The sequence below is a fragment of the Protopterus annectens genome, chromosome 7.part0 (genome assembly GCF_019279795.1).
Source record: "Protopterus annectens isolate FY-2018-M chromosome 7.part0, PAN1.0, whole genome shotgun sequence".
Taxonomy (NCBI): Eukaryota; Metazoa; Chordata; order Ceratodontiformes; family Protopteridae; genus Protopterus; species Protopterus annectens.
Genome location: NC_056739.1, coordinates 1566159902 through 1566175664, shown reverse-complemented (window position 1 = coordinate 1566175664; position 15763 = coordinate 1566159902). Strand labels below are relative to the sequence as shown.

At 37.1% G+C, this 15763-nt stretch overlaps 1 protein-coding gene across 2 annotated transcripts in view; it reads left to right on the top strand.

The window, feature by feature from the left end:
* WNT7A (Wnt family member 7A) overlaps positions 1-15763 on the top strand; it is a 327951-nt gene that overhangs the window by 117348 nt on the left and 194840 nt on the right. For both annotated transcript variants that reach the window (XM_044078113.1, XM_044078112.1), the window contains exon 3: positions 5495-5766. In XM_044078113.1, coding sequence (XP_043934048.1) covers positions 5495-5766 — 272 coding nt within the window. The remainder of the gene's footprint in view (positions 1-5494; positions 5767-15763) is intronic.

The following is a 15763-nucleotide window of genomic DNA, read 5'->3' as shown; positions in this document are numbered from 1 at the left end:
CAACCATCATCTACCAAAATTCTGCACAAGGACATACCATCCAAAAGCTTGGAAAATAGATGCCCTCTCATTCAACTGGAACTCCCTAGCAATCTATGCATTCCCACCTCTGCAACTGATGACCTCAGTATTACTAAAGATCAAAGCAGAGAAACCCAAGGGAATCATAATAGCTCCGGACTGGTCAAGACAACACTGGTACCCACTACTATGGACCATATGTCACACCAGGAGGTGGGCCCTTCCCCAGTGGCCTCTACTTTTGACTCAACACAATTTCGAAACACTGCATCCAAATCTTCAGACACTGCAGCTAACAGCCTGGGAGATCCCATAAATAAATTCAGCTTATCTCTCTCCAAGGAAGTTCAGCGGATACTAACAGAGGCTCGAAGACCATCCACCAGAAAGGTTTACTTAGCAAAGTGGAAAAGATTCAGCAATTGGAATACCAGCAAGGGACATGATGCATCATTGTTGAACATCCCACTCATTTTGGAATATTTGGCAGATATGTTAAAGAACGGCCTCTCATATTCTTCCATAAAGATACATGCATCTGCTATTTCAGCTAGATACAACACTGATCCTCCTGTTTTTTCTCACCCTTTACTAAGGCAATTCCTCAGGGGAATCAAGAACATTAAGCCACCAAGAAAGGCCCCAGTGCCAGCCTGGGACCTCAATTTTGTCCTAGAAAAACTGACTCTACCTCCATTTGAGCCAGCAGCTTCAGTTGACTTGCAATTTCTCTCATGGAAGACAGCTTTCCTATTGGCAATTACCTCAGCAAGAAGGGTTTCGGAGTTGCAGGCCCTAATGGCAATACCACCCTTTATTATTTTTCACAGAGACAGGGTTTCATTAAGGACCAACCCTACTTTTATGCCAAAGGTGGTATCTAGGGTTTCTTTAAATCAAGCCATTCATCTGCCTGCCTTCTTCCCCAATCCTGAGAATAAGGGGGAAAGACTGTTGCATACCTTGGACATTCACAGACAACTTCGATACTACCTGGACAGAACCAAGGCCAGTAGGAAGTCTGAACAACTTTTTGTAGCTTACGCCCCTGCAGTCCAAGGAAAAGCAATTTCAAAACAGACTATTTCTGAATGGATTGGGCATTGCATCAGATTCTGTTATTCCTTTCATGGAAAGGCTGTTCCAGCCAATGTCAGACCACATTCCACTAGAGCTACAGCCACCTCTACAGCATTCTTAAGAGGGGTGCCTACCAAGGACATTCTAGAAGCTGCTACATGGAGCTCCATGCATACATTCTCCAAACACTACAATCTCCCTCTATACTCCAGATCCAGAGCAGGCTTTGCTTCGGCAGTCCTGCAGGGTTTGATTGCCACACCATCTTTTTCCTAGAGCATTCATCCTCCCCCAGCTAAGCTATGGTATTCTACCCACATGTTATGACTGCAGTTGCATTCTTGAAGGACATAGTACAGTTTTGTACCTACCATAAATGTAGATGTCCGATAGACATGCAACTGCAGTCGGATTTTCCACCCCCCATACCCCTCTATGCCTAGGGTCCACTCCTATCCCTGTTTCTCTTAGCTGGGGATATCTGTTATGGTGTATTTGTTTTATTGCTCATTTATTTGTTTGGAATCCTGTTTTTGTCTTCCAATTTGATTACAGCCTTCCTTGGAGGGCACCTGGCATCTGGGGCAAGAAACACTGAAGAAAATGGCGTTGGCTGATGCTTATGTACTCCAGCCGCTCTGACGTCGGAGAGAAATGCGACATCAGCCGACGTCGGACCCAGACTTTGGAATCCGGCCGACCGAGGGCTGCCTGAGGCAGGACAACCCACATGTTATGACTGCAGTTGCATGTCTATCGGACATCTACATTTATGGTAGGTACAAAACTGTACTTTTTTGTGACTTCAGGAATAAATGTATAATTAGATTTCATTAACATCTCTTCTTCTTGGCTTACAAGGAGTGTAGGTAAAACAGTCAGAGACTATAGAATTTGCCATGCTTGTATGGATTTTCCTACTATCATGGTGAATCGCTATATAACCTTAATTTGTAAACAGGGTATGCCTACATGTAACTGTCGTGACTTATCATCCAGTCAACCTCCTTAATCTGGATTACAACATCTTCATGAACCTTTAGGTGAATTGACTCATAGCATCACTTTTTGGTTTCCAAAGTGGCCAGTATGTGTTTTGTTAAGAGTAGAATTTCTTACAATTATATTGAAGGCCCACTCTTAATAACCCATTGTATTCTAAAAATCAGTCCCAATGACAACAGAATAGGGATAGCAGTATGTATAAAATTCTATACTACCACCACAACCAAAGTCTAAACTTGTGTTATCTCTAGTAAATGGCAATTTACATGTTGGCCCTTTATTCCACCAAGAATATAAATGTGCATGTCATTCCCCAAGGTACAAATTTACATATAATAAGAACTTAATTGATATTATTTGAACCATTAGCTATGAATTTTGATAGTTCCTGCTATGATTCTGTGGGTGAGCATGTTCAGTGCTATGGCTGTGAGAGCATGTGCAGGGAAGTGCTTAGCAATGCAAATGATTTTGCATGCTGTACAAAAGCTGGAGAGTGTACCTGTTGTAAACAAAGGCTTACTTCCAAATAGACTGGCCTAGCAGGGTAAAAGGAAGTAAACATCAAGGCTGACATCTTGGTACTAAACTAGGTGAAGAGAAAGTGAAGGTCTGAAGAGTTTATTGACAAATGGCTACTCAAAGAAAAGCCTAAAAGTATCAACCAGTGTATGGCCAAATATTTGCAATGTTAAATGGACATTGAAAATAACATATTATTTTGATGAAACTCTATCCTAGGAGTCCTGTTATTGTATCATCTCTCCACATTTTCCACCTGTAGAACAATTTTAATTTTAGCCAGCAAGGTACTCAGGATGAGTGACACAGACATTCCTATCTAGTACAAACAGAGGAGATGGAACCAGCCATGTTGTTATCATGTTATTAACAGTAATCAGGGATGTTATAGAAGAGATTATTTCTTCATAACATTTATTGTTCAGGAACATTAGAAGTAAGTATCCAGGCTGAAGCAAACTCTCACTGTCATATTGTATGCCATCTCAATTGTGTGTACTTTCCTCACAGCAACAGCAAAGAACTGTGCTGCTCCCCCAGAATGAGTTGCTAGGAATTTCCCGTACCACTGGTGGTATGCCTTTGTCACTGATACTGCACATAATTGCCTGTCAAAATTAGGGGGGAAAAAAAAAAAATATATATATATATATATATATATATATATATATATATATATATATATATATGTGTATGTATGTATATATATATATATATATATATATATATATATATATATATATATATATATATATATATATATATATATTTAGGAATTGCTGTGCTTATGCATTAGAAGGAAGTGGTGTAGGATTCCCAGTCTAGAGAGGGGTACTTGTGATCCCCTATGAGTATCGTATTAAGTTGAACGGTGAGGGACTCTAGTACATTGAGATAGGTAGTATGGGTTTTCTGTGACATGGAGGGGGATCTATATGTTGCAAGGATATAGTACGGCACCCTGCTTATGGTGAGTTACACATGTATGAGTTCCAGTGGCTCATACACTTTAACTAGTCTGTATGTGAGACTGGTCTTATTATAGACTGATAAGTCTGTATGTGAGACTGGTCTTATTATAGACTGATAAGTCTGTATGTGAGACTGGTCTTATTATAGACTGATATGTCTGTATGTGAGACTGGTCTTATTATAGACTGATAAGTCTGTATGTGAGACTGGTCTTATTATAGACTGATAAGTCTGTATGTGAGACTGGTCTTATTATAGATTGATTAGTCTGTATGTGAGACTGGTCTTATTATAGACTGATACTGCTCCACCTTCAGTTCCCTGCTGTGCAGTAGCTGGTCTAAAGGTGTGCAAGGCATTATAACCTTGCATTGCTGGGGCACTGTCAGCAACTTTAAATCATGTCTCCATTACTACATGGATGTCTACACTCTCCAAGGAGTGATATTCTGCCAGATGCTCATATTTTTTTGTCATATGTATGAAGTTATTTTATGCAGAATTAATACTCATCTTAAGAGTAGTCCATAATATACCTAGATTTATCTGTACTGCAAATGAATTGACTTGAATGTGACATTAATATGTGTCTTCTATGTATGCATTTATGTAACATATCAGACACTTTTCTTTACAAAATATACTGTATATATTTTTTATGTATATTATGTCTTTATCTGCAGTTCAGTCTGGTACTTCACTGAATATGGGACTTCCCAGCTGGACAACCAGTCAGCAAATTTAACATATAAATTTTTATTTTCAGTCTGGGGCAAGCTTTTAGTGGACAGGGTCAACTTTCTGACTTATTGTGACATTAACATGAATGATTACTGAAGAGCAACCCTTTCTAAACCTCATGTTTCTAGTTTTTGTTCTTAGTCTGTGATGGTACCTGCTGACAAATGTAGAGGGATAGTAAATGATAAAAAAATGTGTCCACTGTTAATAGAAGCTGCTTATAAAATCAGTCTACCAAGCTGTAAATAAAATGGAGCATGTTTACAAAAGAGGTGTAAAAAATGACAATATTCTGTAGACTATAAAATGAGTAGTGAGGTCCCTGCCTAGCAGTCAGTTTTAAGTTCTTACATGCTGTGTGGTATTTATAGAGAAACAGATCCTTGATTCATGTGCTGCTTTAAATTTGGTGGTATCAACCTGCTTTCATTTCTTTCTTTTGAGGCCATATCAGAGGAAGTCACCCCTTATACAGTTTTTATTAACATGAAGATGCATACTTTTAACATCAGCTTGTTACACGTTAATAGCTTACTAAAGATGTATGTGCACGAGTAGAGTATGTCACTGCACTTTGTGTGTGTGTGCGCACGAGCGTGCGCGTGAGTGTGTGTGTGCGTGTGTGCGTGTGTGTGTGTGTTTGTGCATGCGTGTGTGTGTGTGTTTGTGCGTCTGTGCGTGTGTGTGTGTGTGTGTGTGTGTGTGTGTGTGTGTGTGTGTGTGTGTGCATGCATACACATGCATGCATGCATTGCTTAGTGCTAAATCATGATGGTTAAATAAAATCTGTGGAAGTAACTGCTGCTAAGATACTTCCAAAACCAAGGGAAGAATGTCCAGCCAGCTGTGAACTAAGGAGATTGAGCCCTTCAGTGGATATTATGCCACGCTTTAAACTGGTTGGCTCCAGAAAGAAATGACCTGAAGTTCAAATGTAATGTCTGATTCATTGCAATAGGAAATGACAAGGTATGTTAAGCTGCAAGAGAATGCATTTGAAACACGTTTTGTCCTAAATAATGACATATTTTATTTAAGTTTAAAAGGTTTAAAATGACATAGGACTTATTGACTGTCTCACTAAGTAGCTAACTATGATGATATGCTTGCTATAACCACAGATTTACAATATCCTTGCATACTTGCTTTGTAGGTAGCAGAGAAGCAGCATTCACTTACGCAATCATTGCAGCAGGAGTAGCACATGCTATCACAGCTGCATGCACCCAAGGAAATCTAAGTGACTGTGGCTGCGATCAAGAAAAACTGGGTCACTACAATCAAGATGAAGGGTGGAAATGGGGAGGTTGTTCTGCTGATATCAGATATGGAATTGCATTTTCCAAAGTATTTGTGGATGCAAGAGAAATCAAACAAAATGCTAGAACACTCATGAACCTACATAACAATCAAGCAGGACGCAGGGTAAGACTTTCAAAATAAGCTTTTTGATAAGCATGAGATGTATAAAAAAGAGAACGTTTAGTGCCGAGTGCTGAAAATAACTAACACTGGAATGCCAGTGTTTCAAAACACATTGCCAATGGCTCATTGGAATCCTGTGTATATTTCAAAAAATCACACACTTGTACATGTTTTATTAAAACTAGACGTTTGCTTGTTCATCTTTTATGCATTTTGCAAATATTCACAGAGTACCTTATTATTCAAACAAATTAAAATAACAATGATTACACAACTACACTACCAAATATAATTTATTCAATATGATATGGACAGGGATGATTTACTGTAAAATACTTAACAGCCTTCTTGTTACAATTGTGAAACTGGGTGAAAATAGATGAAGATTTAGTTTGTTACACAGTATCAGTAAATATATGTTATGACACAGGTTTCCACATAAACATAATTTCATTAGGCAAAGATACAAGTGGGAATTGTAGCATTCACTGTATAAAGTAGGAGGGGGGGGGGGGCTGAACAGATGAGCTAAATTCACAATAGCTGTAGTGAATAGATAATAAATATGTTGCATATTTGTATGGTGAATATAGTTCAGTGAATTAACATTTTTAAAAGTAGTATTCTCAAAAAGAAACAATGCTTTACACAAACACCAGAAAACCTTTGTTTTAATGTAGGGTACAAAGGCTGTCTTCATTGCATATGTTGATGGTCCCCTAGACCTGTTTTAATTAATATAATGACATTTGCTAACATCTTGACGCAGATAAGTGGATATCTTGTTAACTTGTTATCAATATTCACGCTAATTAATTTGGTGAATTGATGTTTTGGGAATCACACTTCAAAACCTGACTTATTTCCCCTAGGTTATAGAATAGCATGCTTTTGTTTTTCACATGTGGCTCTAACATGGGTGATCTAAGAGCTTTGCTATGTTTAAGTGACTTGCACATATTCATACAATGATCAAATGAAGACCAAGGGGTAGCAAACATAGAGTCAGCCATTGTTGTTCATTTCCTCACCAGAAAGCTAAATGCTATAGAATCCAGACTCCACAAAAACGCACTTAGTTTAACCAATCCATACCTCTCAGTCGTCCAGATTTTCTCAGAATGTCCATTTTTTTGCCTCATATTTTTGTTCTGTTTCCTCATAAAACTTGTGGATGTTTTTTTGGCATATCACTGAGGATTAAAGTCACTAAATAATGACATATATTTAAGTTTCAGTCTACATATCCTTCAGAAAATGCATGACAGCATAGATTATGTTATTCTAGCAACTTTCTAAGTATTTAAGAGCAATATTTAAAATCTGTCCCTATTTTGGGCCTTTGTACCCCCATTATTTTAGGCTTGGTCCATATTTCCTTCACTAAGAGACTGAGAGGTATGCCAGTGACAAATAAAGCAAAGAAAAGCCGAAGTTTGAAATGATTCTAAGTGTTATTTTTTACAGCTGATTATTATGTCTCAGTTAATTATTCTCTTCCTAACGATGAGCGACAAGTGTTATACTACAAGAAAATCCCCATTTTCAGCTTTTAATTGGCTATGTATGCTGGATGTCCCTAGGGTATGTTTAGTAATGTGGACACTGTCAGGGTTGCATAATTATCCTAGTTATATTTGTTTTACTGTATATGGACCTGATATTCTTTAAGAAATGCAACCATCATAGGCTCAAGCCACGGAGATCAGAAAGCCAATTGACAGCAAAATTGTCTTTAAGCCTTTTACACATTCCAAACAAGAATGTATAAATAAAATACACTCACTTTGTTCTCATTGTTAGTGCTGCCTGTGGTTCAGAATTGTATACTTTTACTACATTATCTACAGGAATAGGACATAAGATAGAAAAACAATAAATATGGAAAAAAGGGAAGTTATTATCCAACAAAACAGACAATTGTATTGTCATTTACTGAAGAGTGCAATGCCTGGATACTTGATAGCATATTACTAAGAAGTAATATTTTAACAACTAGACAGACTTCTGGATGTTTAGAAAAATGGAATATGATGATGGTAAACACAAGCATTATGATTGTTTCTGTCCTTAAAAGTATTAGCACTTAGAATCATCTCAAACTTCTGTTTTTCTTTGCTTCATTGATTTGATTCCTAAGTGGCATGCCACTTTGGTTTTCTTTGCTATGTTGGTTTGATAATAGCTGTATTGGGTTGGTAATGTTTTTAGAGGAATAACACTTTACTTGCTTAAGTCAGAATAGTAATGACAGGTATAGCAAATCAGCTCAATAACAGATAAAGTGATAATTACCTGCTTGGTAAATTGTGAAGACAAAAACTTTCTGAAATGGAGCAAATCATGATCATTAAAAAAAATGAAAACCAGAGAGGGTCCAATGAGCAATTAAAGAAAAATGTTCAGATATTAGTAACATTAGCACCATAATAGATAACATAAAATAATTTGTGCACTTGGACATTAGCCATAAATATGTTGTTTGAATTATTATAGCAGACTCCAAAGCAGTACATGGTAACTCATTTATATTAACCTGCCAGTGTGCATTCCTGTCTGGTGAGATTGGGTAGTAGGTGATAGTAAGATATTTCAATGTCATGAGAGAGAGAGAGAACTATTACATTATGGTTGGTCACTTTTGTAAAGGCATTGTGGCTGTAGATGTATGCCAGCTGTTTCAAATTCTATGTGGTAACCAGCATGACAATTTAGACTTTTTCTGATGATGGTAGTGATATGAACTCAGAATGGATCAGCCTTTGCTTCTCTATATAAATGCATTCAACAAAAAATTGTATACGTGTACATATATCATACCTCTTATATGTACCTCATTGTGAGGAATGTTCCTCTAGTGGTGTAGCTAAACTGGGTCAAACAGGGCACCCTTCTTGAGTCAAGGTGTTAGGGGATGCAATTGGCAGGTGCTAGTCATTCATTAGTGCAGTATCAACATTAATTTCTGTTCTGGAATTCAAAAATTGAATGCCGATACTGCTTTTGATGTCCAGACTGAAGAACTTCAGTGCCTTTATTTTAAAAGTAGAAAGAGGACCTTTTGACCTTGAAAATGAGAGGACTAATTTTTATGCTCCTCAACTTAAAGTCAAGGGGACACCAGCTTGGGGGTTGGAATAGCTAGCTATAGCTTTGTGTTCCTACTTTTCAGTTTTAAAAATACCACATTCTATGCTATTCCACATTGAATGGTTGTGTTACAGATTATCTGTTAAGAAATGTTTAAATATATTTCTATGGTAAATAATATCTTTGAGAGAGCAGCTGATGCATTGAACAGACTACCAAACTACACTGAAGCAAGCACTAGTTTAGATATTTTTAAGAATACTCTGGACACTTTTTATGGGAAGAACTGCTTTGGCATATTGGCAGACTAGAAGGGGATTACAGCCCATGCTTGAAATATTTGTATGTATGTTTGTATGTAATGTTAATTCATCAAAACAACTTATTGTAAGTATCAGGTAATATATCTTAATTTTGCTGCAGGCTTCTCATTTGAAGCTGTGAGTAAGTGTTCCACATTTTGCCCTTTTGTTCAATATTATGAGAGGCATTGTTCCACATTTTGGGTTATGATGTATATATATATATATATATATATATATATATATATATATATATATATATATACATATATATATATATATACATACATATATATATATATATATGTATATATATATATATATATATCTATACATATATATATATATATATATATATATATATATATATATATATATATATATATATATATATATATATATATATATATATATATATATATATATATATATATGTATGTGTGTGTGAGTGTACATATATATATATATATATATATATATATATATATATGCATGTGTGTGTGTGTGTGTGTGTGTGTGTATATATATATATATATTTATATGTGTGTATATGGAGCTCCTTCAGATTGTTGAATGGATCAACCCCAGATCACTGAGACGAAAACATTGTTTTTTTTTAGAACATTGAACCATTTGCATGGAGATCACCATATATATATATATATATATATATATATATATATATATATATATGTATGTATTTATATAGGGATGTAATTTCAATTTCTTAGGTCGCTGGTTACATTTATTGAAAATATTTTTTGGTGGCATTACTGGTCAAGTGAATGTTTTATGAGGTGGTGGAACTGTTGAGTTGTGTTTTATCAACTTTAAGGTAAGTGAAAATAGGGAGTAATGTTAAATCTGTAATTTTTTTTTTTTATGAAAGCTTTAGAATAGGGGTTTAGTGTGTCTGTGTGTGTGTGTATCTGTCTATATTATGTCTGCATGTTTGTGGGTTAAGATTAGAATAAGGGCTAGGGAAGGGGATAGATAAGATGTGTGTTTGAGCAGTGGTGAAGTTTATATGTGTATTTGTCTCTGTCATGTGTATTGGTACTGTTAGGGAAAGGATGTTTAGTACCCTGATCTGGACATTGAAAATCTCTCAGCCCTGGACCCTAATCAATTTGGCTTTATCAAAGGAAGGTCCTACCTCTTTAACCTTATTAATTTATTTGAAAAAGTAACTGAAGCAGTGGATAGTGGTTATGCAGTGCATACAGCATATTTAAACCTGGCCAAGGCCTTTGGCAGTATTCCCCATGCAAGCATTATTGATAGACTTGTAAATCTGAATATAAATCTTATATTATGCAATGGATAGCTAACTGGTTGTCTGACAGAATCCATTTGGTGAGAGTAGCAGGTGCCACTTCTGAAAGCAAAAGAGTTACCAGTGGTGCACCATAGGGCTTGGTTTTGGACCTTCTACTATTTGGAATCAGTTTCTTAGACCTTCAGGCCAGCACTTCTGGTATATGGTTAGCTAAGTCTGCAGATGACTGTAAATTGGGTTTTGTTACCCGATCTTCATCTGACTCACAATTGCTCTAAAACAACTTGATGCGAGGATAATGGTTTCAAATTAAATATAGACAAAAAATTTAGCATAGTTCATTTTGGTAAACAAAACAGATTCACGTACTGTATAGGAAATGCACCACTCCAATCAGACACTGTTGCAAGGGATCTGAGTACTTATGTTGATAATTGTTTAGTATTTTACCATCATGTCTCTACAGTAGTTTGAAAAGCCTTTCATCTGACCCATGTAATTTCCAAAGGCATCCTCACTAGATACAAAAAGCCTTAATTCCCCTTTACTCATATCTCATCAGACCCATTATTGAATGTAGCCCACCTTTTGGCATATATTTATCTAAAAGTATCACACAACTTGAGAGACCTCATAACCAAAAAGATCAGTGGCCTCAAATATCTTAGTTATTAGGAGAGACTGGCGGCCCTTTGTCTGTGCTCAGTCTCTTACAGACCACTCCAGGGGAATTTATGTCTAGCCTTTCATGGCATGCGAGATCCAAACCTATGGAATCTCCTGTTTCTTCACAGAACTAATGATATATCAAATACTCAATTAAAGGAACTAAACCTTCATCAGCAGATAAATAAGACACGTTTGTGTGATGCATTCATAACTCAACGTATCCCTCACTTCTGGAACAAACTTCTACTACATATCAACCGCAGCAGCATCCTTGTCATCTTCAAGGTAAACTTAGATAACTGGATGGACAGGCTCAAATTCTTTCCTGGTCTATCTTGTCTTGTGTTCCTTGAGGCTAGAGGGAAATTTTGAATAGGGTTTTTTGGCTAGGCTTAAACTAGTCTGCTGACCAATTGCCTAGTACTTACCTATGCTAGCCCATGCATTCCAATGGCAGGCACCCCTCCATTCACTTTCACACACAGATATACAGACAGTGAAAAAACAAACACACACACACACACACACACACACACACACACACACACACACACACACACACACACACACACATCCCATACCCCATACTTGTCCTTGAGTTTTCAAAACATCTACGATATCTCCTTTTTGTATTTCCTGCCCTCATGCATCACAAATGATTACAGTCAGTCAGTAATGCCAAACTTTAGAGTTTTATACTTAATGTGCAAAAACTATATCATGATGTCAGAGCTATTGCTCTATTAACTTTTTATGTGACTCTGAGTTATATTTCAGAAATTCTCTGTGGTGTCAGCTAAAGTTTCTCTTGAATTTGTCACAAAGCCACTCCCCATGGGGGCACACTCTCATCCTTTTCAAACTGCCCTGATCTACCAGGATGCTCCCGATGTCACCTTTTATGGGCATAATGTCCATATTTTAACTGATTGTCCAGATGTTACCCTCTTAGTTTTTTTTCTGGTCTTCATAGTTTTGTTCTATTCCATAAACTATTGAGGACTGTAGGTTGTACAGATGAAAGTCATTTGAGTTTCAGATTTCGTATCCTTCCATAAATACATACTAATACAAAAGCTGTTATTCTAACAACTTTCTAAATTAGGTCTTTGTCCTTTTATTTTTGGCTTTATCAAGATAAATTGCACTATAAAGTTGTGAAGATTGCTTATGAGTTCCCTTCCCTCTCCTTCATAACTCATGAACTGTTGTAGTCCTTAAATTATGTTCTTGATCCTCATATTTGTAAAAAAATACTTTTCAGTTAGTGTAACAGGTTAATGTTGTTTCCCATGTCAAAAGCACAGCATTCATATCCTTTTTTTCTCCTGCTGTCTACTTTAATTTATTTTTTCTCATTGTTACTGTTATGTTCTACTTTCCCTGGTGTCTAGTGATAGTGCATAAGCCTACTGTCTTCTGATGAAATGGTTGAATTCAATATTTGAATCTTTTAAGTGACTTTAAGGCATATTATTTAGCATATCCCTTGTGTCTAGTGTTTCCCTTGACCCAAATTGTCTTAATTTTTGTTAATAAGTGCCCCTAAGTTACACTATGAGGAGTATTCCTTGTGTCTAGTGTACTTCCTACCATTTGCCATGAAGGCATGATGTGTATAGTTATCCCTGGGGTCTGGTGTTCACCCTACCACCCATATCTTTAAGTGGCATTAAGGCATAATGTTTTGTGCTATCCCTGGTGGTTACTGTCTCCATCCAAATTATTTAAGTGTTGTTAAGGCACAATCTTTATGAGTGCTCCCAGTTGGCTTATGTCTCCCCACCCATGTTTAAGTGCTGTTAAGGTACAATTTGTAAGAGTACTCCCTTGTGGCTAATGTTCACCCCAGACCATGTTTATGGGGTGTTAAGACATGATATGAAAGAGGTCTCCCTGGTGGCTAGTGTTTCCCCAGTGTTGCAGGATTTGTTCTGTAATCTGGAGGAGTGTGCAAGTATGACAGCTCCTACCCCCCTACCTCCCATGCACAACTACCTAACCTACTCACTCACCCCCCCCCCCCCACTGTGATATCTCAGGCAGACATACAGTCACAACTTACACTTACATATGCAGTCACACACGTACACACATCCTCACAACCTACCAACTTTACCTGACTGCAAAACTCCCTGGCACTTACCTGTACCATTATGGGTGAACATATGTTTTTGGGCCTTGTTCATTACCACACATGGCCAGGACTTGGCTATACTAATTTATACAGCCTAGTAATTCTCTGAATTGTTTGGCTGTGTAAATGTCTTATGCGGGTAGTTTTGAGGGAGGGCACATGGCTAATTAGCATATGCATCTTCCCCAGAATGCCTCATTAGCATTTAGCATGGCTGCAGAGACAGCCCACCATGGCACTGCAAAACTGCAGAAGCAGAACCATGGTAGGTCTATCTCTGAATCAGAAATTGTTTATCACAAGGTAAGCATTTCATGTACAGTCTAGTGTAACCTTTCTCAATCAGTTCCATTTCTGATAGAAGCTGTAATGGTACCATTTCACAAAGGTGAGGGTCCCATTAGCACTAAAAAGTTATAGATCATTCTGCCTGAGTAAAGTTCTTAATAAAATTATAGAGGCAGTCATAATGGAGCTTATTATAGTTAGATGCAAAAGAGTAGAACATTTTAAGGGGGAGATCTTGCTTTTTGAATTTTCTGCCATTTTTGATGAAGTAGCTGCAATACTTGATGATGTAAACACAGACTTTTATTTTATGAAAAAAACACGTTTATCTATTTTCACTTCAACTTCAATCTGTAAGTAAAAATAAGCTGATCTCTATGATAGTTATGTTAATTTTATGTTTATGATCATTTACAATTGACAGGTTAAGACTGAAAAAATATTAAGTGTCAGGCAATGTTTACTGGAATAGCTGCACAGTTCAAACACATTATTGAGTGGAAGTATTTTCAGTTGTTAAGTACTTAGAGAAACTAGTTATGTGGTACAAAGCGGGAGTGAATTTTGAATACTGAGTAACATTGCACTAATAATTTAATTAGCCTAATTAGGTGATTTGACATTCTTTCCATACATATTTGTTGCATTTAGATCTATACCAAGAAATCCTATACTAGAGATCTCAGAATTCTTTTTGAAACTGCATAATGATAAGGGGGTTGCTGGGTAGCACTCATCTTGTCATCACCCATGCCACAGTTATGAACAAAAGGTTTTAATGTTCATTATCCTGATGTACTAAATGAATGTGACTCTACTTGTAAATAAATATGAGCTATTCTCCCCTTCACTTGTACCTGCATTGGGTCTAAGGCCGCATTATTCACAGAATTGCTACATGTGTTATTGGGATTGTTTGTTGCTCATTTAAGGCTATGCAGGTAAGAGGCTAATGTTCCTCCATATCCCTGTCTCTATGTGATAAAGGTCCCTTTTCCTTGATGTACCATTGTCAGCCTTACTGGAAGTGGTTTTATTTTTGTTGGTATTCCTTTGCTCCTCATCAGAACTACTGCTACAGATTCATTCTACAGTTTCAAGAATGAGTGAAAGTGTGGCCCCCATCAAAAACTAGACAGAGATCAAAAATCCATATAAATAGAGTCTTGCTCCATCCTTTACAATGCAGCGCCTCCTCCCATTGTAAAAGCAGACCACTTTTATCTGCAGCAGAACAGAAACAAAGGAGAAATTATCTCCAAACTCATAAAAGCAAAGCTGGATTTACTAAGTAAGCTTTTGTACAGATCCCTGTTCATTTGGTGAAATCACAGATATTGGTAGATGGCCAAGGTGACAAAGTTGGCTTCTTTGTTTTTGTGGTATAGGATTATAGGCTCATTGCATCTACAAAGGAGATAAGTCCAAGGACCATTAAAGATTCTATAGCACCCATCCCTATATGAAACTTTCAGCCTTCAAGGTGACAGCGCAGTCTAGACCTGGGGAGAATTTATGGCTACCTGTCCACTTATCAAGGTTTTCCTTAAAGGTATTGAAGGTTTAATTTTGTTTATTATGAAACTTTAGTTTATTCCAGAGATGGGATATACACCAGGAGATGAGTCCATTTTGTTGGTATGCGCTGTTTATTTGTTGGAGAAGATTTAAATAACTTAATTTGTGGTACTTCTAGTTTTATGAAGGTGTAGGAAATCAAAGAAGGCAGTATCCTTCATGGCCCTAAAAGCTAAACAAAAATCATGCTGAAAGACTCTACAAGACACAAAGAATAGTGTACGGTTTCAGGTTCATTTTGGTTGCTAACAGACTTTGGGCCTGTGATCATGGTGCAGCGGTAGCGTTGTTGCCTCACAGCAAGAGGTTTTTCCGTTCGATTCTTGGCTGGAGTGTGGGGAGTGCCTTCTGTGTGGAGTCTGCATGTCCTCCCCGTGGTTGGGTGGGCATTCGAAAGACATGCATAAATGGGCGTGCCTTCACTGAAGGTTGACTGTTGAGCTGGCACCTCGGCGTTCGTGAAAATCTACTGCCAATCATTAGCGGACAGGAGTTCTGCTGTGGCAACCCCTAACCAGGAAAAAGCCAAAAGACAACAACAACAACAGAGTCTTTAAAGTTGTGTGATGCATTTAGAAAACTACATGCTAATGGAGACATTGTAATCAAAAATTTGTCTGATAAGGGATGAGTGCAGATGGATGATAACTCAGT